This window comes from Thalassophryne amazonica, chromosome 9, assembly GCF_902500255.1.
Source record: "Thalassophryne amazonica chromosome 9, fThaAma1.1, whole genome shotgun sequence".
Classification (NCBI taxonomy): Eukaryota; Metazoa; Chordata; class Actinopteri; order Batrachoidiformes; family Batrachoididae; genus Thalassophryne; species Thalassophryne amazonica.
The window spans coordinates 407,872-434,522 of NC_047111.1; the positions used below are offsets into that span (position 1 = coordinate 407,872).

Consider the following 26,651-nt stretch of genomic DNA (forward strand, 5'->3'; position numbering starts at 1 on the left):
AGGCTGGACTATTGTAATTCATTATTATCAGGTTGTCCTAAAAGTTCCCTGAAAAGCCTTCAGTTAATTCAAAATGCTGCAGCTAGAGTACTGACGGGGACTAGAAGGAGAGAGCATATCTCACCCATATTGGCCTCTCTTCATTGGCTTCCTGTTAATTCTAGAATAGAATTTAAAATTCTTCTTCTTACTTATAAGGTTTTGAATAATCAGGTCCCATCTTATCTTAGGGACCTCATAGTACCATATCACCCCAATAGAGCGCTTCGCTCTCAGACTGCAGGCTTACTTGTAGTTCCTAGGGTTTGTAAGAGTAGAATGGGAGGCAGAGCCTTCAGCTTTCAGGCTCCTCTCCTGTGGAACCAGCTCCCAATTCAGATCAGGGAGACAGACACCCTCTCTACTTTTAAGATTAGGCTTAAAACTTTCCTTTTTGCTAAAGCTTATAGTTAGAGCTGGATCAGGTGACCCTGAACCATCCCTTAGTTATGCTGCTATAGACGTAGACTGCTGGGGGGTTCCCATGATGCACTGTTTCTTTCTCTTTTTGCTCTGTATGCATCACTCTGCATTTAATCATTAGAGATCGATCTCTGCTCTCTTCCACAGCATGTCTTTTTCCTGGTTCTCTCCCTCAGCCCCAACCAGTCCCAGCAGAAGACTGCCCCTCCCTGAGCCTGGTTCTGCTGGAGGTTTCTTCCTGTTAAAAGGGAGTTTTTCCTTCCCACTGTAGCCAAGTGCTTGCTCACAGGGGGTCGTTTTGACCGTTGGGGTTTTACATAATTATTGTATGGCCTTGCCTTACAATATAAAGCGCCTTGGGGCAACTGTTTGTTGTGATTTGGTGCTATATAAATAAAATTGATGAATTGATGATGATGATGACATGATAGACCCATGTCAAGAGGGGGAGTTGCTAGATCATATCTGTGCTAATTCCTTATTTTATGTTAGTGATCAAGTATTAGCCTTTGTTATTTGATTGGAAGTCTAAGTTTCACTTCCATCACGCATGTGCAAGTTTTAGATACAGGGAGGGCTCCCCCATCTGTGAGGACTAAACCACACCCACTGTCACGCCCACATTGTATAAAATTGCTGTGTGAGGCATCTTCTGGGTCCTTCACAAAATGGTGGTTGTCTGTGAGGACCCAGGCCTGGTTTTCAACATTACATTCAATAAATTCAAAGTGAGGAATATATGGATGTGGTTCTTTGTAAGGGGCAGTAAGTTACATAAAGAACCGGGGGAAATTACAACAGCATGGGGACAGGTCTCACCCTGGGCTGCTGTAGGAGGTCGGGTTAACATGAGAGCTCAGAGAGGCCGACACACTGTTGGGAGAGGCTCCACGGCTGGCACTGTTTGGAGAAGAGCTGGATGAAACTGGAAAGAAAATATTTAACATGTAAAACATAGACACACACCGATGAGACACAACATTACACAGTATTACAGGTATTACACAGCAACTCAGCCACACTGGGTGCACAAGCATATGTCATCAGAGTGCCAGTCCAGAGCCTGGGTCAATCAGCAACGTTGTGTCAGGATGGGCATCCGGTGTAAAATTTGGCAAACCTAAAATGCAGATCATAAAACCAGTTTCCAAAAATTGATCAGTTGAGGTCTGGGTTAACTAGCACTGTTGCCCAGCAGGTATGGAGCTAAATCAAGGCCAAAAGTTTTGTAATCTGAAAATAAAAAAAGATTGAAAAAATAAATTTTGAAACTGAAAATTAAAGTTTTGTAATCTGAAAATAAAAAAGATTGAAAAAATAAATTTTGAAAATGAAAATTCAATTTTTGTTCTTGAATTTTATAATCATTTAAAAAGTATTATCAAAATAAAAATAAGTGTAAAATATATATATTTTTCAGCTTAATTAAATTTTTGATTCAGCTCTAATTTTTTTGATCAAATAATATTTTTTCATTCGTGTTTCTTTTTTTCCACCTTCAGATCTTTTTTTTCACTTTCAGATCTTACTTTTTCAGTTTCAAACTTTTGGCCCCGTTCTGGCGTGGGAGGGCGTGGCTTCGATTGAGAGGGGCGTGGAATTGTGAGTGACAGGAGAGCAATCAGTCCTCACATGATGTTGCTTTCAGGAAACGTGGGTACTTTGATAGATAATGACAATGCTCCGTCTCCATCATTTATTTACTACGCGGCTGGCGCGTGAAAGAAAATAGAGAGAATGAAAGTTTATTACGAGGCTTTAAACCCTCGAAATAAAGCTGTTTATTGTGATCGATGTGTAACAGTTGGTTCAGTGGATGTTGTACCGGATAGGGAATTTAATGACGTAACAAAGTTGACTGCCCGTAAATCCAAAGCCAAAGCCGCCCAGAAGAGCGCTCCGGCTACCGGCGGTGTGAAGAAGCCTCACCATTACAGGCCTGGCACCGTGGGGCTGAGAGAGATCCACCGCTACCAGAAATCTACCGAGCTGCTGATCCACAAGCTGCCGACCAGGTGCCTCACCGGCCTCCTGCAGAGCGTCACAGTGGAGCTCTGAAAGTGGAGGTCGGTCTTGAAGTCCTGAGCGATTTCTCTCACCAGGTGCTGGAAGGGCAGCTTGCGGATCAGCAGCTCGGTGGATTTCTGGTAGCGGCGGAGCGCCACAGTGCCGGTGTTCTGTAACAGCGAGGTTTCTTCACACTGCCGGTACCCGGAGCGCTCTTCTGGGTGGCTTTGGATTTGGATTTACCGGTGGTCTGTTTGGTTGTGTCCATATTAAAGCTTCCTTCAGAAATGCTGAGTCAGGTCTCTCTGTGTGTCACTTAGAAAGCTGTAACACTCCGCTGCAGCCTGTAAAATGAGCGACCTGCCTCATTTTCATGCGGCGATGCGTTCACGGTCTTGTGTGGATTTGGGACACATCGTTTTTTTAGGTATAGGTGTTAAACTTTGCTATCTTGCATATTTTCCAGTTTTTAAACATTAAAAATGACCAAGAGACATCTTTAGCATCACTTGATTTACAGGTATCAAGACAACACAGTGGAGAGAAAGTGTTACGTCATTATCTATCAAAGTACCCACGTTTCCTGAAAGCAACATCATGTGAGGACTGATTGCTCTCCTGTCACTCACAATTCCACGCCCCTCTCAATCGAAGCCACGCCCCTCTCAATCGAAGCCACGCCCTCCCACACCGGAATGGGGCCAAAAGGTTGAAACTGAAAAAATAAGATCTGAAAGTGAAAAAAAGATCTGAAGGTGAAAAAAGAAATATGAATGAAAAAAAAATTGATCAAAAAAAATTACAGAGCTGAATCAAAAATTTATTTAAACTGAAAAATATATATCTTACACTTATTTTAATTTGATAATACTTTTCAAATGAACAAACATTGAATTTTCAGTTTCAAAATTTATATTTTCAATCTTTTTTATTTTCAGATTACAAAACTTTAATTTTCCGTTTCAAAATTTATTTTTTCAATCTTTTCTTATTTTCAGATTACAAAACTTTTGGCCTTGATTTAGCTCCATAAGCAGGGTGCCAGTGGTCTGCTACTATTGGATGAAGAAAAAGAAGAGGTGGAGAGCACATCCCAAAGCAACGGGAGAGGAGGAACATCAGAAGAATCTGACTGTTTTATTGATGCAGGGAGATCATTCCACAGAACAGGGGCACGATAAGAGAAAGCTCTGTGACCTGCAGACTTCTTATTCACCCTAGGGACACAAAGTAGTCCTGGACCCTGAGAACGTAAAGCCCGGGCCGGTACGTAAGGTTTAATTAGGTCAGCTAGGTAGGGAGGTGCCAGTCCATGAACAATTTTATAGACTAGTAGACAAGTAGAATATGATGATCCACTGTATCAAACGTAGCACTGAGATCTAACAGCACCAGAACCGTAGTGGTGTCTGAATCCATTGTAAGCAGAAGATCATTCACCACTTTAGTGAGAGCCGTCTCTGTGGAATGATATTTTCTAAAAGCAGACTGCAGTGGCTCAAAGAGATTATTCTCAGTAAGATAGTCTATGAGCTGCCGTGACACCACTTTTTCCAGAATTTTAGAGCAAAATGATAGATTTCATATCGGCCGATAGTTTTTAATACACTAGGGTCAAGATTAGGTTTCTTAAGTAATGGTTTAATCACTGCAGATTTGAAACATTTAGGAACAAATCCAGAAGTTAATGAGAGATTAATAATTTCCAGCACAGTCGGCCCAAGAGTGGACCTTAAACAGTCCTTAAACAGTTTTGTTGGTATAGGATCAAATAAACAGGTTGTGCTTTTTGTAGACATTACGAGTTTTGTTAGCACGCCTAGTGAGATACTATCAAATTCTGTAAATCTAGGTAATACCTCAGTAATGGCGCCCACATCAAAAGCAGGGTGTACTGGCCGGGTTAAGGCATTCAGAAAGTCACATTGTATGATTTTTAAATAATTTATTTTGCATTTTATTGCATGAAATAAGTATTTGTGCCAATAGAAAAATAGACCTTAATATTTGCTACAGAAACCTCTCTTTGCAGTTCCAGAGGTCAGACGTTTCCACCATCCACTCCTCATGCACGAAACGTGAGTGATTGCTGGCAGCTGTTCCAGGCACTTTCACCTTCTTAAGTTCTCTCATGATTGAAGCATGTTAATGAAGTCCAATAACTCCTGGAAATAATGTATTCTGACTTTTTCCAATGTACCAAATCCATCTGTGTGTCCAGGCAGTCGCGTCATGGAGCCAACTAGAGGTGGGCGGATCGATGCTAATAACAATAATATCGATACCAACGCTGGTATTGATACTGAACAATCCTCATGTAAAAAGATCAATACTCAAGCTTTTTTTTCTCCCGCACGCACTGACTGCTGCACACGCAGATTCATCAAAGTCTACTCTCTGTCTGTAAGAGCAGCGCTGCGCTGTGTCACACAACACGGAGCAGCGCACCCTTGTATTGTGGTTTGTCAGCCCTCTACCTCAGGAGATTTTGGTTTAAGTTGTGTTGAGTGATATTTTTTTAAACAAAAATGTTGATTGTGATAAAGTATTTTGTTGTCACGTACAATGTTTGGCGAAATTCTATCCTAGGTCTTTTGGGTCCTTTGGATCTGTGAAGCTTAAATATGAAAAAAGTATCGGTATCAATATCAGCGATACTGGGCCTGTATTTACTTGGTATCGGATCAATACCAAAATTCTCGGTATCGCCCACCTCTAGAGCCAAGCTCCCTCTGCACGCAAGGTTTTCTCTCTCTCTCTCTCTGTGCAACTATGCAGCTGTGATGAGGCAACAGAGTCCCGCTGTTTGTCTGGAAATGAGAGTGCCGTTTGCTTTTCTTATGTTGTTTTGAGAACAGAGCGCATTTCCACAATGAAAAAAAGTAGGCAGGAGTGGACTGCGAGAAGTAGAAAAATAGCGGCGAGGGCTACATATGTGGCAGTAAGCAAGCAGTGAACCTAACCTTTAAAGGCTCCAATACATTCAAAACTGTGCAGCTAGAATTTTGATGAGACTACATAAACAGGAGCACATCACATCTATAGTCCATAACCTTCACTGGCTCCACATCACCTACAGAATCCATTTTAAGATTGCTCTCATCACCCACCACTGGATCCATGGCAATGCCCCCACATAGCTCAAAGACCTCCTCACACCCCACAAATCTTCCCGTGTCCTCCGTTCATACAACACTTATCTTCTCAGTCCCCCTCACACCATGGGAGATAGGGCCTCCTGTTCAGCTGCCCCTCATGTTTGGAACTCTCTCCCTGACCATCAGGGAGCTCCACAAATTGTGGAAGCTTTTAAAAATGCCTCAAGACATACCTGTTCAGACAGGCCTATCACAGGTCTCAATAATTTGAAACTGTTGCATCTTAGTCTTTTTACTCTATTTTATTATTTTATTTTGGTTTTATTCTAGTCTGCTATCTGTTTTAATCTAAAGATTTTCTGTTGTTATTCTCTTGTTTATTTTTGGTTTTAGTTTGAGATTTTTATTAATAAAAGGTGCACATTATAAATGAAATTTATTATTATATTATTATCATGACATTGTTGAACGTGATGTCACTGAACATCACATTACATTCATTTTGTGTAAAACAATCAGTTCTGTTGATGAATGTTTCTTTTCTTTTATTTTCTTTTATGAGTGAAAGATTTATCTAATCACATAAATTTGAAAATGCTAGAAGTGTCTTACTGTGGAAAACTGAAATGATGATATCATCGTCCTGCTTCTTTAACATGTTGTTAACAGTGTCATTTAACATATTATTAGTTCTTGGTGGGATGAAGCCCCGGCATCCTTCAGCTCAAGCTGAGAAACTCACCCAGAGCAGACAAACACTGCAGACAAACCTTAAAAAACCCTTAACAAGTAACTTCCATCATAACAAATTAACACATTTCCGGATGTCATCTTCGAAAACAAGGGTGTCATGTGGGGAACAGTTTTCAGCTGTGATGATGAATCCAGGCAACAGGTCAGATTAAAAGAGTTTATTTAATCTGTGAGCCACCTTCTAAAGTTTTAGTGTTTGTTGTTAGCGCCATGTCTAGAAGCGGTACAGCGCTACATACAGTCTGGCATTTTCACAGCATTTTCACGTGACTTCACTGGATCTGTGAGAATGGGGATATTTCTTGAATGGAACACTTTGTAAAAATGACAAAGAAAAGATTGTATAGGAGAAGCTCAGTTTCAGTGTGGACAAGGCCTTAAATACACTGGATGAAATTACATTAAAATAATAAATGAGGAATTATTTTCTTGGGGGTGCTATGACAAATCCAGGGGGCGCTCTAGCACCGCCCATGAATTACACCAACAGTTGTCTTCTACCAAGCTGCTTGCCTGTTGTCCTGTAGTCCATCCCAGTCTTGTGCAGGTCTACAGTTTTGTCCCTGGTGTCCTTAGACAGCTCTTTGATCTTGGCTATGGTGGACAGGTTGGAGTGTGATTGATTGAGTGTGTGAACAGGTGTCTTTTATACAGGTAACAAGTTCAAACAGGTGCAATTAATACAGGTAAAGAGTGAAGAATAAGAGGGCTTCTTAAAGGCAAACTAACTTTAATTCTTGCTGGTTGGTAGGTGATCAAATACTTTTTTTATGCAATAAAATGCTAATTAATTATTTAAAAGTCATACAATGTGATTTTCTGATTTTATATATTTATTTTTTAGATTCTGTCTCTTGCAGTTGAAGCGTACCTCTGCTAAAATATTACAGACTTTTCCATTCTTTATAGGTGGGAAAACTTGCAAAATTGACAATGACTCAAATACTTATTTGCCTCACTGTAAACAGTAAATTAACATAAAAAATTACATAATTAACAGGAAATAAAAGGGTTGAGTTTGTCTTCTAAAACCTGGTGAGGTCTAAGGTTCTAAAAACATTCTGGACTCACACACTGTTCCAACTCATTGCTTCATTTATTACCACCCTTGACAAATGTCAGCTACCTATTTGATAAATATGACCCATCTAGAGCCCGTGGATCCCCACGGACAACACACTAGTATGTATATAACAGCTGTGCGTCATGCTCGAGTGATATACACAGACAAGAGGGAATGACAGAATATTGTTTTCAACTGGAATAAGCCATGAGGTGCGTACCTGCAGCTGAAGCCAGAGGACTGTAGGATCTGGATGCTGGGGCCTAAAAGAGCAAAAATGAATCAGATAACAGGGACTTGACAACACACAGCCATGTATTACTGTCCACATGAAGTCATACTCTTGTATGTCTTTTGTTGTTGTTGCTGGTTTATAATCCTTGGGTTATCGGCCCCTGTCAGTCCTGATAACCGGGGCTGAGTCGCCCAACCCCACACCTGCCATCCAGCTCCTCATCACCCTCAGCAGAGTGAGGTCCTGATTTGGCCTTGCCCTTTGTCACACTGCTTGCTCAGACTCTGAATATCTGAAATGGTTTCAAAGTCAGGAGCTGCTTACCTTTGTTTATCTCTGTCATTTTCTAAAGACAAGGAGCTCTGTTGTTTACATCAGGAGAGTAACTCTGGACCTTTACACTGATGAATGTCTGCATTAAATTGGACTACGAAGAGGCTCCTACAGGAACGAGGTGCAGCATCTAATAGGGTGGTGCAGGGAGAATAACCTGCTCCTCAACATCTCAAAAACCAAGGAGCTGATAATAGACTTCAGGAAGAAAAAATGAACATCACACCGTTGATTATCATTGGGGACTGTGTGGAGAGAGTGGCAGAATTCCACTTCCTGGGAGTCGACATTGAGGAGAATGTGTCCTGGAGCGTGAACACCTCTGAGCTGCTGAAAAAGACCCAGCAGACACTGCACTTTGTGAGGGTGCTCAGAAAGAACATCATCACACAGAGACTGCTGGTGTCCTTTTACCAGTGCTCCATACTGACAGATTGTATATGTGTGTGTGGTGCACCAGCTGCACAGTGTCTCGGAGGAAAGCTCTGCAGAGGGTCATCAACACGGCCCACAAGATCATTGGCTGCCTTCTCCTGACTCTGGAAGAACTGCACCGTTCCCGCTGCCTCAAAAAAGCCAAGAATATTATAAAGGACACCTCACACCCTGGTCACTCCCTGTTTGATCTGGTACCATCAGGCAGACGGTAACAGATCAATCAAAAAAATGACAAACAGATTCACAGGCAGCAATAACTACACTCAGGAAAGCGGAACTGTAACACTGCTGCTCGTCCGACTAAGGAATTTTGCAGTTAATGTTGAATGTTTGGTTGAGTATTTGATGGTTGGTATTATCATTTATATATATATTTATATATATATATATATATATATATATATAAAATGCTTTTATCGTTTTAGTTTTACAGTCTTCTTGTTTTATATGACCTGAATGTCGTTGCATGTTGCACTGACTGTACGTGTTACAATGATGATAAATATTCTATTCTGTTCTGTTGTGCTGTGGCCTATATGGTTCATTTCATCAGTGGGGGACTGTAGGCAAGTAATTCCTACTTTATTCTGAATCAGAATAGCTTTTATTCACCAACTATCCACGGAAGACAAGGCATGTGATTTCAGTTTGAGCTGCACTCTCTCTGTACAGCATGTAGAAATATACACTAAAGACTGAATAATTCAGAGGAATAAAATGTGCAAATAAAATGTCCTAATTAAAAACACCGCAGACAGATTGACTCCAATGTAACAATCTGAATTAAAAACACCGCAGACAGAGAGACTCCAATGTAACAATCTGAATTAAAAACACCGCAGACAGAGAGACTCCAATGTAACAATCTGAATTAAAAACACCGCAGACAGAGAGACTCCAATGTAACAATCTGAATTAAAAACACCGCAGACAGAGAGACTCCAATGTAACAATCTGAATTAAAAACACCGCAGACAGAGAGACTCCAATGTAACAATCTGAATTAAAAACACCGCAGACAGATTGACTCCAATGTAACAATCTGAATTAAAAACACCGCAGACAGAGAGACTCCAATGTAACAATCTGAATTAAAACACCACAGACAGATTGACTCCAATGTAACAATCTGAATTAAAAACACCGCAGACAGATTGACTCCAATGTAACAATCTGAATTAAAAACACCGCAGACAGAGAGACTCCAATGTAACAATCTGAATTAAAAACACCGCAGACAGAGAGACTCCAATGTTACAATCTGAATTAAAAACACCGCAGACAGATTGACTCCAATGTAACAATCTGAATTAAAAACACCGCAGACAGAGAGACTCCAATGTAACAATCTGAATTAAAAACACCGCAGACAGATTGACTCCAATGTAACAATCTGAATTAAAAACACCGCAGACAGAGAGACTCCAATGTAACAATCTGAATTAAAAACACCGCAGACAGAGAGACTCCAATGTAACAATCTGAATTAAAAACACCGCAGACAGATTGACTCCAATGTAACAATCTGAATTAAAAACACCGCAGACAGATTGACTCCAATGTAACAATCTGAATTAAAAACACCGCAGACAGATTGACTCCAATGTAACAATCTGAATTAAAAACACCGCAGACAGAGAGACTCCAATGTAACAATCTGAATTAAAAACACAGCAGACAGATTGACTCCAATGTAACAATCTGAATTAAAAACACCGCAGACAGATTGACTCCAATGTAACAATCTGAATTAAAAACACCGCAGACAGAGAGACTCCAATGTAACAATCTGAATTAAAAACACCGCAGACAGATTGACTCCAATGTAACAATCTGAATTAAAAACACCGCAGACAGAGAGACTCCAATGTAACAATCTGAATTAAAAACACCGCAGACAGAGAGACTCCAATGTTACAATCTGAATTAAAAACACCGCAGATATAGAGACTCCAATGTAACAATCTGAATTAAAAACACCGCAGACAGAGAGACTCCAATGTAACAATCTGAATTAAAAACACCGCAGACAGAGTGACTCCAATGTAACAATCTGAATTAAAAACACCGCAGACAGAGAGACTCCAATGGAACAATCTGAATTAAAAACACCGCAGACAGATTGACTCCAATGTAACAATCTGAATTAAAAACACCGCAGACAGATTGACTCCAATGTAACAATCTGAATTAAAAACACCGCAGACAGAGAGACTCCAATGTAACAATCTGAATTAAAAACACTGCAGACAGATTGACTCCAATGTAACAATCTGAATTAAAAACACCGCAGACAGATTGACTCCAATGTAACAATCTGAATTAAAAACACCGCAGACAGAGAGACTCCAATGTAACAATCTGAATTAAAAACACCGCAGACAGATTGACTCCAATGTAACAATCTGAATTAAAAACACCGCAGACAGAGAGACTCCAATGTAACAATCTGAATTAAAAACACCGCAGACAGAGAGACTCCAATGTAACAATCTGAATTAAAAACACCGCAGACAGATTGACTCCAATGTAACAATCTGAATTAAAAACACCGCAGACAGAGAGACTCCAATGTAACAATCTGAATTAAAAACACCGCAGACAGATTGACTCCAATGTAACAATCTGAATTAAAAACACCGCAGACAGATTGACTCCAATGTAACAATCTGAATTAAAAACACCGCAGACAGAGAGACTCCAATGTAACAATCTGAATTAAAAACACCGCAGACAGATTGACTCCAATGTAACAATCTGAATTAAAAACACCGCAGACAGAGAGACTCCAATGTAACAATCTGAATTAAAAACACCGCAGACAGAGAGACTCCAATGTAACAATCTGAATTAAAAACACCGCAGACAGATTGACTCCAATGTAACAATCTGAATTAAAAACACCGCAGACAGAGAGACTCCAATGTAACAATCTGAATTAAAAACACCACAGACAGATTGACTCCAATGTAACAATCTGAATTAAAAACACCGCAGACAGATTGACTCCAATGTAACAATCTGAATTAAAAACACCGCAGACAGAGAGACTCCAATGTAACAATCTGAATTAAAAACACCGCAGACAGAGAGACTCCAATGGAACAATCTGAATTAAAAACACCGCAGACAGATTGACTCCAATGTAACAATCTGAATTAAAAACACCGCAGACAGAGAGACTCCAATGTAACAATCTGAATTAAAAACACCGCAGACAGATTGACTCCAATGTAACAATCTGAATTAAAAACACCGCAGACAGAGAGACTCCAATGTAACAATCTGAATTAAAAACACCGCAGACAGAGAGACTCCAATGTAACAATCTGAATTAAAAACACCGCAGACAGATTGACTCCAATGTAACAATCTGAATTAAAAACACAGCAGACAGATTGACTCCAATGTAACAATCTGAATTAAAAACACCGCAGACAGATTGACTCCAATGTAACAATCTGAATTAAAAACACCGCAGACAGAGAGACTCCAATGTAACAATCTGAATTAAAAACACCGCAGACAGATTGACTCCAATGTAACAATCTGAATTAAAAACACCGCAGACAGATTGACTCCAATGTAACAATCTGAATTAAAAACACCGCAGACAGAGAGACTCCAATGTAACAATCTGAATTAAAAACACCGCAGACAGATTGACTCCAATGTAACAATCTGAATTAAAAACACCGCAGACAGAGAGACTCCAATGTAACAATCTGAATTAAAAACACCGCAGACAGAGAGACTCCAATGTAACAATCTGAATTAAAAACACCGCAGACAGAGAGACTCCAATGTTACAATCTGAATTAAAAACACCGCAGATATAGAGACTCCAATGTAACAATCTGAATTAAAAACACCGCAGACAGAGAGACTCCAATGTAACAATCTGAATTAAAAACACCGCAGACAGAGTGACTCCAATGTAACAATCTGAATTAAAAACACCGCAGACAGAGAGACTCCAATGGAACAATCTGAATTAAAAACACCGCAGACAGATTGACTCCAATGTAACAATCTGAATTAAAAACACCGCAGACAGATTGACTCCAATGTAACAATCTGAATTAAAAACACCGCAGACAGAGAGACTCCAATGTAACAATCTGAATTAAAAACACCGCAGACAGATTGACTCCAATGTAACAATCTGAATTAAAAACACCGCAGACAGAGAGACTCCAATGTAACAATCTGAATTAAAAACACCGCAGACAGAGAGACTCCAATGTAACAATCTGAATTAAAAACACCGCAGACAGAGAGACTCCAATGTTACAATCTGAATTAAAAACACCGCAGATATAGAGACTCCAATGTAACAATCTGAATTAAAAACACCGCAGACAGAGAGACTCCAATGTAACAATCTGAATTAAAAACACCGCAGACAGAGTGACTCCAATGTAACAATCTGAATTAAAAACACCGCAGACAGAGAGACTCCAATGGAACAATCTGAATTAAAAACACCGCAGACAGATTGACTCCAATGTAACAATCTGAATTAAAAACACCGCAGACAGAGTGACTCCAATGTAACAATCTGAATTAAAAACACCGCAGACAGAGAGACTCCAATGTAACAATCTGAATTAAAAACACCGCAGACAGAGAGACTCCAATGGAACAATCTGAATTAAAAACACCGCAGACAGAGAGACTCCAATGTAACAATCTGAATTAAAAACACCGCAGACAGATTGACTCCAATGTAACAATCTGAATTAAAAACACCGCAGACAGAGTGACTCCAATGTAACAATCTGAATTAAAAACACCGCAGACAGAGAGACTCCAATGGAACAATCTGAATTAAAAACACCGCAGACAGAGAGACTCCAATGTAACAATCTGAATTAAAAACACCGCAGACAGATTGACTCCAATGTAACAATCTGAATTAAAAACACTGCAGACAGAGTGACTCCAATGTAACAATCTGAATTAAAAACACCGCAGACAGAGAGACTCCAATGTAACAATCTGAATTAAAAACACCGCAGACAGAGTGACTCCAATGTAACAATCTGAATTAAAAACACCGCAGACAGAGAGACTCCAATGGAACAATCTGAATTAAAAACACCGCAGACAGAGTGACTCCAATGGAACAATCTGAATTAAAAACACCGCAGACAGAGAGACTCCAATGTAACAATCTGAATTAAAAACACCGCAGACAGAGAGACTCCAATGTAACAATCTGAATTAAAAACACCGCAGACAGATTGACTCCAATGTAACAATCTGAATTAAAAACACAGCAGACAGATTGACTCCAATGTAACAATCTGAATTAAAAACACCGCAGACAGAGAGACTCCAATGGAACAATCTGAATTAAAAACACCGCAGACAGAGTGACTCCAATGGAACAATCTGAATTAAAAACACCGCAGACAGATTGACTCCAATGTAACAATCTGAATTAAAAACACTGCAGACAGAGTGACTCCAATGTAACAATCTGAATTAAAAACACCGCAGACAGAGAGACTCCAATGTAACAATCTGAATTAAAAACACCGCAGACAGAGTGACTCCAATGTAACAATCTGAATTAAAAACACCGCAGACAGAGAGACTCCAATGTAACAATCTGAATTAAAAACACCGCAGACAGAGTGACTCCAATGGAACAATCTGAATTAAAAACACCGCAGACAGAGAGACTCCAATGTAACAATCTGAATTAAAAACACCGCAGACAGAGAGACTCCAATGTAACAATCTGAATTAAAAACACCGCAGACAGATTGACTCCAATGTAACAATCTGAATTAAAAACACTGCAGACAGAGTGACTCCAATGTAACAATCTGAATTAAAAAACACCGCAGACAGAGAGACTCCAATGGAACAATCTGAATTAAAAACACCGCAGACAGAGAGACTCCAATGTAACAATCTGAATTAAAAACACCGCAGACAGAGAGACTCCAATGTAACAATCTGAATTAAAAACACCGCAGACAGATTGACTCCAATGTAACAATCTGAATTAAAAACACCGCAGACAGAGAGACTCCAATGTAACAATCTGAATTAAAAACACCGCAGACAGAGAGACTCCAATGTAACAATCTGAATTAAAAACACCGCAGACAGAGAGACTCCAATGTAACAATCTGAATTAAAAACACCGCAGACAGATTGACTCCAATGTAACAATCTGAATTAAAAACACCGCAGACAGATTGACTCCAATGTAACAATCTGAATTAAAAACACCGCAGACAGAGAGACTCCAATGTAACAATCTGAATTAAAAACACCGCAGACAGAGAGACTCCAATGTAACAATCTGAATTAAAAACACCGCAGACAGAGAGACTCCAATGTAACAATCTGAATTAAAAACACCGCTGACAGAGTGACTCCAATGGAACAATCTGAATTAAAAACACCGCAGACAGAGACTCCAATGTAACAATCTGAATTAAAAACACCGCAGACAGAGAGACTCCAATGTAACAATCTGAATTAAAAACACCGCAGACAGATTGACTCCAATGTAACAATCTGAATTAAAAACACCGCAGACAGAGAGACTCCAATGTAACAATCTGAATTAAAAACACCGCAGACAGAGAGACTCCAATGTAACAATCTGAATTAAAAACACCGCAGACAGATTGACTCCAATGTAACAATCTGAATTAAAAACACCGCAGACAGAGAGACTCCAATGTAACAATCTGAATTAAAAACACCGCAGACAGATTGACTCCAATGTAACAATCTGAATTAAAAACACCGCAGACAGAGAGACTCCAATGGAACAATCTGAATTAAAAACACCGCAGACAGAGAGACTCCAATGTAACAATCTGAATTAAAAACACAGCAGACAGAGAGACTCCAATGGAACAATCTGAATTAAAAACACCGCAGACAGAGAGACTCCAATGGAACAATCTGAATTAAAAACACCGCAGACAGAGAGACTCCAATGTAACAATCTGAATTAAAAACACCGCAGACAGAGAGACTCCAATGTAACAATCTGAATTAAAAACACCGCAGACAGAGAGACTCCAATGTAACAATCTGAATTAAAAACACCGCCGCTCAGAGACTCCAATGTAACAATCTGAATTAAAAACACCGCAGACAGATTGACTCCAATGTAACAATCTGAATTAAAAACACCGCAGACAGAGAGACTCCAATGTAACAATCTGAATTAAAAACACCGCAGACAGAGAGACTCCAATGTAACAATCTGAATTAAAAACACCGCAGACAGAGAGACTCCAATGTAACAATCTGAATTAAAAACACCGCAGACAGATTGACTCCAATGTAACAATCTGAATTAAAAACACCGCAGACAGATTGACTCCAATGTAACAATCTGAATTAAAAACACCGCAGACAGAGAGACTCCAATGTAACAATCTGAATTAAAAACACCGCAGACAGATTGACTCCAATGTAACAATCTGAATTAAAAACACCGCAGACAGAGAGACTCCAATGTAACAATCTGAATTAAAAACACCGCAGACAGAGAGACTCCAATGTAACAATCTGAATTAAAAACACCGCAGACAGAGAGACTCCAATGTAACAATCTGAATTAAAAACACCGCAGACAGAGACTCCAATGTAACAATCTGAATTAAAAACACCGCAGACAGAGAGACTCCAATGTAACAATCTGAATTAAAACACCGCAGACAGAGAGACTCCAATGTAACAATCTGAATTAAAAACACCGCAGACAGAGAGACTCCAATGTAACAATCTGAATTAAAAACACCGCAGACAGAGAGACTCCAATGTAACAATCTGAATAAAAACACCGCAGACAGAGAGACTCCAATGTAACAATCTGAATTAAAAACACCGCAGACAGAGAGACTCCAATGTAACAATCTGAATTAAAAACACCGCAGACAGAGAGACTCCAATGTAACAATCTGAATTAAAAACACCGCAGACAGAGAGACTCCAATGTAACAATCTGAATTAAAAACACCGCAGACAGAGAGACTCCAATGTAACAATCTGAATTAAAAACACCGCAGACAGAGAGACTCCAATGTAACAATCTGAATTAAAAACACCGCAGACAGAGAGACTCCAATGTAACAATCTGAATTAAAAACACCGCAGACAGAGAGACTCCAATGTAACAATCTGAATTAAAACACCGCAGACAGAGAGACTCCAATGTAACAATCTGAATTAAAAACACCGCAGACAGAGAGACTCCAATGTAACAATCTGAATTAAAAACACCGCAGACAGATTGACTCCAATGTAACAATCTGAATTAAAAACACCGCAGACAGAGAGACTCCAATGTAACAATCTGAATTAAAAACACCGCAGACAGAGAGACTCCAATGTAACAATCTGAATTAAAAACACCGCAGACAGAGAGACTCCAATGGAACAATCTGAATTAAAAACACCGCAGACAGATTGACTCCAATGTAACAATCTGAATTAAAAACACCGCAGACAGAGAGACTCCAATGTAACAATCTGAATTAAAAACACCGCAGACAGAGTGACTCCAATGGAACAATCTGAATTAAAAACACCGCAGACAGAGAGACTCCAATGTAACAATCTGAATTAAAAACACCGCAGACAGAGAGACTCCAATGTAACAATCTGAATTAAAAACACCGCAGACAGATTGACTCCAATGGAACAATCTGAATTAAAAACACTGCAGACAGAGTGACTCCAATGTAACAATCTGAATTAAAAACACTGCAGACAGAGAGACTCCAATGGAACAATCTGAATTAAAAACACCGCAGACAGAGAGACTCCAATGTAACAATCTGAATTAAAAACACCGCAGACAGAGAGACTCCAATGTAACAATCTGAATTAAAAACACCGCAGACAGATTGACTCCAATGTAACAATCTGAATTAAAAACACCGCAGACAGAGAGACTCCAATGTAACAATCTGAATTAAAAACACCGCAGACAGAGAGACTCCAATGTAACAATCTGAATTAAAAACACCGCAGACAGAGAGACTCCAATGTAACAATCTGAATTAAAAACACCGCAGACAGATTGACTCCAATGTAACAATCTGAATTAAAAACACCGCAGACAGAGTGACTCCAATGTAACAATCTGAATTAAAAACACCGCAGACAGAGAGACTCCAATGGAACAATCTGAATTAAAAACACCGCAGACAGAGAGACTCCAATGTAACAATCTGAATTAAAAACACCGCTGACAGAGTGACTCCAATGGAACAATCTGAATTAAAAACACCGCAGACAGAGAGACTCCAATGTAACAATCTGAATTAAAAACACCGCAGACAGAGAGACTCCAATGTAACAATCTGAATTAAAAACACCGCAGACAGATTGACTCCAATGTAACAATCTGAATTAAAAACACCGCAGACAGAGAGACTCCAATGTAACAATCTGAATTAAAAACACCGCAGACAGAGAGACTCCAATGTAACAATCTGAATTAAAAACACCGCAGACAGAGAGACTCCAATGTAACAATCTGAATTAAAAACACCGCAGACAGATTGACTCCAATGTAACAATCTGAATTAAAAACACTGCAGACAGAGAGACTCCAATGTAACAATCTGAATTAAAAACACCGCAGACAGAGTGACTCCAATGGAACAATCTGAATTAAAAACACCGCAGACAGAGAGACTCCAATGTAACAATCTGAATTAAAAACACAGCAGACAGAGAGACTCCAATGTAACAATCTGAATTAAAAACACCGCAGACAGAGAGACTCCAATGTAACAATCTGAATTAAAAACACCGCAGACAGAGAGACTCCAATGTAACAATCTGAATTAAAAACACCGCAGACAGAGAGACTCCAATGTAACAATCTGAATTAAAAACACCGCAGACAGATTGACTCCAATGTAACAATCTGAATTAAAAACACCGCAGACAGAGAGACTCCAATGTAACAATCTGAATTAAAAACACCGCAGACAGATTGACTCCAATGTAACAATCTGAATTAAAAACACCGCAGACAGAGAGACTCCAATGTAACAATCTGAATTAAAAACACCGCAGACAGAGAGACTCCAATGTAACAATCTGAATTAAAAACACCGCAGACAGAGACTCCAATGTAACAATCTGAATTAAAAACACTGCAGACAGATTGACTCCAATGTAACAATCTGAATTAAAAACACTGCAGACAGAGAGACTCCAATGTAACAATCTGAATTAAAAACACCGCAGACAGAGAGACTCCAATGTAACAATCTGAATTAAAAACACAGCAGACAGAGAGACTCCAATGTAACAATCTGAATTAAAAACACCGCAGACAGAGAGACTCCAATGTAACAATCTGAATTAAAAACACCGCAGACAGAGAGACTCCAATGTAACAATCTGAATTAAAAACACCGCAGACAGATTGACTCCAATGTAACAATCTGAATTAAAAACACAGCAGACAGAGAGACTCCAATGTAACAATCTGAATTAAAAACACCGCAGACAGAGAGACTCCAATTAAAAACACCGCAGACAGAGAGACTCCAATGTAACAATCTGAATTAAAAACACCGCAGACAGAGAGACTCCAATGTAACAATCTGAATTAAAAACACCGCAGACAGAGAGACTCCAATGTAACAATCTGAATTAAAAACACCGCAGACAGAGAGACTCCAATGTAACAATCTGAATTAAAAACACCGCAGACAGAGAGACTCCAATGTAACAATCTGAATTAAAAACACCGCAGACAGAGAGACTCCAATGTAACAATCTGAATTAAAAACACCGCAGACAGAGAGACTCCAATGGAACAATCTGAATTAAAAACACCGCAGACAGATTGACTCCAATGTAACAATCTGAATTAAAAACACCGCAGACAGAGAGACTCCAATGGAACAATCTGAATTAAAAACACCGCAGACAGAGAGACTCCAATGTAACAATCTGAATTAAAAACACCGCAGACAGAGAGACTCCAATGTAACAATCTGAATTAAAAACACCGCAGACAGAGAGACTCCAATGGAACAATCTGAATTAAAAACACCGCAGACAGAGAGACTCCAATGGAACAATCTGAATTAAAAACACCGCAGACAGAGAGACTCCAATGTAACAATCTGAATTAAAAACACCGCAGACAGAGCGACTCCGATGCAACAATCTGAATTAAAAACACTGCAGACAGAGCGACTCCGATGCAACAATCCAAATTAAAAACACTGCAGACAGAGCGACTCCGATGCAACAATCCAAATTAAAAACACCGCAGACATAGCGACTCCAATGTAACAATCCAAATTAAAAACACTGCAGACAGAGCGACTCCAATGCAACAATCGAATTAAAAACACTGCAGACAGAGTGACTCCAATGGAACAATCTGAATTAAAAACACTGCAGACAGAATGACTCCAATGGAACAATCTGAATTAAAAACACCGCAGACAGATTGACTCCAATGGAACAATCTGAATTAAAAACACCGCAGACAGAGTGACTCCAATGCAACAATCTGAATTAAAAACACTGCAGACAGATTGACTCCAATGGAACAATCTGAATTAAAAACACCGCAGACAGAGTGACTCCAATGCAACAATCGAATTAAAAACACTGCAGACAGATTGACTCCAATGGAACAATCTGAATTAAAAACACTGCAGACAGATTGACTCCAATGGAACAATCTGAATTAAAAACACCGCAGACAGAGTGACTCCAATGCAACAATCGAATTAAAAACACTGCAGACAGATTGACTCCAATGGAACAATCTGAATTAAAAACACTGCAGACAGAGTGACTCCAATGGAACAATCTGAATTAAAAACACTGCAGACAGATTGACTCCAATGGAACAATCTGAATTAAAAACACCGCAGACAGAGTGACTCCAATGCAACAATCGAATTAAAAACACTGCAGACAGATTGACTCCAATGGAACAATCTGAATTAAAAACACCGCAGACAGAGAGACTCCAATGTAACAATCTGAATTAAAAACACCGCAGACAGAGAGACTCCAATGTAACAATCTGAATTAAAAACACCGCAGACAGAGCGACTCCGATGCAACAATCTGAATTAAAAACACTGCAGACAGAGCGACTCCGATGCAACAATCCAAATTAAAAACACTGCAGACATAGCGACTCCAATGTAACAATCCAAATTAAAAACACCGCAGACAGAGCGACTCCGACGCAACAATCTGAATTAAAAACACCGCAGACATAGAGACTCCGGTGCAACAATCCAAATTAAAAACACCGCAGACAGAGCGACTCCGATGCAACAATCTGAATTAAAAACACAGCAGACAGAGCGACTCCAATCTAACAATCCAAATTAAAAACACTGCAGACAGAGCGACTCCAATGTAACAATCCAAATTAAAAACACTGCAGACAGAGCGACTCCAATGCAACAATCGAATTAAAAACACTGCAGACAGAGTGACTCCAATGCAACAATCCAAATTAAAAACACCGCAGACAGAGCGACTCCAACGCAACAATCTGAATTAAAAACACCGCAGACATAGAGACTCCGGTGCAACAATCCAAATTAAAAACACCGCAGACAGAGCGACTCTGATGCAACAATCTGAATTAAAAACACCGCAGACATAGCGACTCCAATGCAACAATCCAAATTAAAAACACCGCAGACATAGCGACTCTAATGCAACAATCCGTAATAAAAGCCCCACAGACATAGCAAGTTCAACTCAACAATCTGAATTAAAAGAACCGCAGACATAGCGACTCTAACGCAACAATCTGAATCAAAAACACCGCAGACATAGCGAGTCCAAAGCAACAATCCAAATCAAAAACACCGCAGACAGAGCGACTCCAGTGTAACAATCCAAATGAAAAACACTGCAGACAGAGCGACTCCAATGTAACAATCCAAATTAAAAACACCGCAGACAGAGCGACTCCAGTTTAACAATCCAAATTAAAAACACTGCAGACAGAGTGACTCCAATGCAACAATCCAAATTAAAAACACCGCAGACAGAGCGACTCTGACGCAATAATCTGAATTAAAAACACAGCAGACATAGAGACTCCGATGCAACAATCCAAATTAAAAACACTGCAGACAGAGCGACTCCAATGGAACAATCCAAATTAAAAACACTGCAGACAGAGCGACTCCAATGGAACAATCCAAATTAAAAACACTGCAAACAGAGCGACTCCAATGTAACAATCCAAATTAAAAACACTGCAGACAGAGCGACTCCAATGTAACAATCCAAATTAAAAACACCGCAGACAGAGCGACTCCAGTGTAACAATCCAAATTAAAAACACTGCAGACAGAGCGACTCCAATGTAACAATCCAAATTAAAAACACTGCAGACAGAGCGACTCCAATGCAACAATCGAATTAAAAACACTGCAGACAGAGTGACTCCAATGCAACAATCCAAATTAAAAACACCGCAGACAGAGCGACTCCGACGCAACAATCTGAATTAAAAACTCCGCAGATATAGAGACTCCAGTGCAACAATCCAAATTAAAACACAGCAGACAGAGCGACTCCGATGCAACAATCTGAATTAAAAACACCGCAGACAGAGCGACTCCAATGTAACAATCCAAATTAAAAACACTGCAGACAGAGCGACTCCAATGTAACAATCCAAATTAAAAACACTGCAGACAGAGCGACTCCAATGCAACAATCCAAATTAAAAACACCGCAGACAGAGCGACTCTGACGCAACAATCTGAATTAAAAACACCGCAGACATAGCGACTCCAATGCAACAATCCAAATTAAAAACACCGCAGACATAGCGACTCTAATGCAACAATCATTAATAAAAGCCCCACAGACATAGCAAGTTCAACTCAACAATCTGAATTAAAAGCACCGCAGACATAGCGACTCTAACCCAACAATCTGAATCAAAAACACCGCAGACATAGCGACTCCAATGCAACAATCCAAATCAAAAACACCGCAGACAGAGTGACTCCGACGCAACAATCCAAATCAAAAACACCGCAGACATAGCGACTCCAATGCAACAATCCAAATTAAAAACACCGCAGACATAGCGACTCCAATGCAACAATCCGTAATAAAAGCCCCACAGACATAGCAAGTTCAACTCAACAATCTGAATTAAAAGCACCGCAGACATAGCGACTCCGACGCAACAATCTGAATTAAAAACACAGCAGACATAGAGACTCCGATGCAACAATCGAATTAAAAACACTGCAGACAGAGTGACTCCAATGGAACAATCTGAATTAAAAGCACTGCAGACATAGCGACTCCAATGCAACAATCCAAATTAAAAACACCGCAGACAGAGTGACTCCAATGTAACAATCCAAATTAAAAACACTGCAGACAGAGCGACTCCAATGCAACAATCCAAATTAAAAACACTGCAGACAGAGCGACTCCGACGCAACAATCTGAATTAAAAACACAGCAGACATAGAGACTCCGATGCAACAATCCAAATTAAAAACACTGCAGACAGAGCGACTCCAATGCAACAATCCAAATTAAAAACACTGCAGACAGAGCGACTCCAATGTAACAATCCAAATTAAAAACACCGCAGACAGAGCGACTCCGACGCAACAATCTGAATTAAAAACACAGCAGACAGAGCGACTCCGGTGCAACAATCCAAATTAAAAACACCGCAGACAGAGCGACTCCAATGTAACAATCCAAATTAAAAACACTGCAGACAGAGCGACTCCAATGCAACAATCAAATTAAAAACACTGCAGACAGAGTGACTCCAATGCAACAATCCAAATTAAAAACACCGCAGACAGAGCGACTCCGACGCAACAATCTGAATTAAAAACACCGCAGACATAGAGACTCCGGTGCAACAATCCAAATTAAAAACACCGCAGACAGAGCGACTCCGACGCAACAATCTGAATTAAAAACACCGCAGACATAGCGACTCCAATGCAACAATCCAAATTAAAAACACCGCAGACATAGCGACTCCAATGCAACAATCCAAATTAAAAACACCGCAGACATAACGACTCCAATGTAACAATCCAAATTAAAAACACTGCAGACAGAGCGACTCCAATGCAACAATCGAATTAAAAACACTGCAGACAGAGTGACTCCAATGCAACAATCGAATTAAAAACACCGCAGACAGAGCGACTCCGACGCAACAATCTGAATTAAAAACACCGCAGACATAGAGACTCCGGTGCAACAATCCAAATTAAAAACACCGCAGACAGAGCGACTCCGACGCAACAATCTGAATTAAAAACACCGCAGACATAGCGACTCCAATGCAACAATCCAAATTAAAAACACCGCAGACATAGCGACTCCAATGCAACAATCCAAATCAAAAACACCGCAGACATAGCGACTCCAATGCAACAATCCAAATCAAAAACACCGCAGACATAGCGACTCCAATGCAACAATCCAAATTAAAAACACCGCAGACATAGCGACTCCAATGCAACAATCCAAATTAAAAACACCGCAGACATAACGACTCCAATGTAACAATCCAAATTAAAAACACTGCAGACAGAGCGACTCCAATGCAACAATCGAATTAAAAACACTGCAGACAGAGTGACTCCAATGCAACAATCGAATTAAAAACACCGCAGACAGAGCGACTCCGACGCAACAATCTGAATTAAAAACACCGCAGACATAGAGACTCCGGTGCAACAATCCAAATTAAAAACACCGCAGACAGAGCGACTCCGACGCAACAATCTGAATTAAAAACACAGCAGACATAGCGACTCCAATGCAACAATCCAAATTAAAAACACCGCAGACAGAGCGACTCCAATGTAACAATCCAAATTAAAAACACTGCAGACAGAGCGACTCCAATGCAACAATCGAATTAAAAACACTGCAGACAGAGTGACTCCAATGCAACAATCCAAATTAAAAACACCGCAGACAGAGCGACTCCGACGCAACAATCTGAATTAAAAACACCGCAGACATAGAGACTCCGGTGCAACAATCCAAATTAAAAACACCGCAGACAGAGCGACTCCGACGCAACAATCTGAATTAAAAACACCGCAGACATAGCGACTCCAATGCAACAATCCGAATTAAAAACACCGCAGACATAGCGACTCCAATGCAACAATCTGTAATAAAAGCACCACAGACATAGCAAGTTCAACTTAACAATCTGAATTAAAAGCACCGCAGACATAGTGACTCTAACGCAACAATCTGAATTAAAAACACCGCAGACAGAGCGACTCCGATGCAACAATCCAAATTAAAAACACCGCAGACAGAGCGACTCCAATGCAACAATCCAAATTAAAAACACTGCAGACATAGCGACTCTAATGCAACAAACTGGATTAAAAACATCTCATACAGAGTGACTCCTACGCAACAATCTGAATCAAAAACACCGCAGACATAACGACTCCAATGCAACAATCCAAATTAAAAACACTGCAGACAGAGCGACTCCAATGTAACAATCCAAATTAAAAACACCGCAGACAGAGCGACTCCAGTGTAACAATCCAAATTAAAAACACTGCAGACAGAGCGACTCCAATGTAACAATCCAAATTAAAAACAACGCAGACAGAGCGACTCCAGTTTAACAATCCAAATTAAAAACACTGCAGACATTGCGACTCCAATGCAACAATCGAATTAAAAACACTGCAGACAGAGTGACTCCAATGCAACAATCCAAATTAAAAACACCGCAGACAGAGTGACTCCGACGCAACAATCTGAATTAAAAACACAGCAGACATAGAGACTCCGATGCAACAATCCAAATTAAAAACACTGCAGACAGAGCGACTCCAATGCAACAATCCAAATTAAAAACACTGTAGACAGAGTGACTCCAATGTAACAATCCAAATTAAAAACACTGCAGACAGAGCGACTCCAATGTAACAATCCAAATTAAAAACACCACAGACAGAGCGACTCCAGTGTAACAATCCAAATTAAAAACACTGCAGACAGAGCGACTCCAATGCAACAATCGAATTAAAAACACTGCAGACAGAGTGACTCCAATGCAACAATCCAAATTAAAAACACCGCAGACAGAGCGACTCCGACGCAACAATCTGAATTAAAAATACCGCAGACATAGAGACTCCAGTGCAACAATCCAAATTAAAAACACCGCAGACAGAGCGACTCCGACGCAACAATCTGAATTAAAAACACCGCAGACATAGCGACTCCAATGCAACAATCCAAATTAAAAACACAGCAGACATAGCGACTCTAATGCAACAAACTGGATTAAAAACATCTCATACAGAGTGACTCCTACGCAACAATCTGAATCAAAAACACCGCAGACATAGCGACTCCGACGCAACAATCCAAATCAAAAACACCGCAGACATAGCGACTTCAATGCAACAATCCAAATTAAAAACACCGCAGACATAACGACTCCAATGCAACAATCCAAATCAAAAACACCGCAGACATAGCGACTCCAATGCAACAATCCAAATTAAAAACACCGCAGACATAGCGACTCCAATGCAACAATCTGTAATAAAAGCACCACAGACATAGCAAGTTCAACTCAACAATCTGAATTAAAAGCACCGCAGACATAGCGACTCTAACACAACAATCTGAATTAAAAGCACCGCAGACATAGCGACTCTAACACAACAATCTGAATTAAAAACACCGCAGACATAGCGACTCTAACACAACAATCTGAATTAAAAACACCGCAGACATAGCGACTCTAACACAACAATCTGAATTAAAAGCACCGCAGACATAACGACTCTAACACAACAATCTGAATTAAAAGCACCGCAGACATAGCGACTCTAACACAACAATCTGAATTAAAAGCACCGCAGACAGATTGACTCCAATGCAACAATCCAAATTAAAAACACTGTAGACAGAGTGACTCCAATGTAACAATCCAAATTAAAAACACTGCAGACAGAGCGACTCCAATGTAACAATCCAAATTAAAAACACCACAGACAGAGCGACTCCAGTGTAACAATCCAAATTAAAAACACTGCAGACAGAGCGACTCCAATGCAACAATCCAAATTAAAAACACCGCAGACAGAGCGACTCCGACGCAACAATCTGAATTAAAAACACCGCAGACATAGAGACTCCGGTGCAACAATCCAAATTAAAAACACCGCAGACAGAGCGACTCCGACGCAACAATCTGAATTAAAAA

The 26,651-nt window shown here is 39.9% G+C and overlaps 1 protein-coding gene across 1 annotated transcript in view; it reads right to left on the reverse strand.

Moving 5' to 3' along the window:
* pou2f3 (POU class 2 homeobox 3) overlaps positions 1-26,651 on the reverse strand; it is a 258,269-nt gene that overhangs the window by 6,105 nt on the left and 225,513 nt on the right. Inside the window, exons 11-12 of the mRNA XM_034177477.1 lie at positions 7,604-7,646; positions 1,282-1,387 (exon numbers count right to left, since the gene is read on the reverse strand). Coding sequence (XP_034033368.1) covers positions 1,282-1,387; positions 7,604-7,646 — 149 coding nt within the window. The remainder of the gene's footprint in view (positions 1-1,281; positions 1,388-7,603; positions 7,647-26,651) is intronic.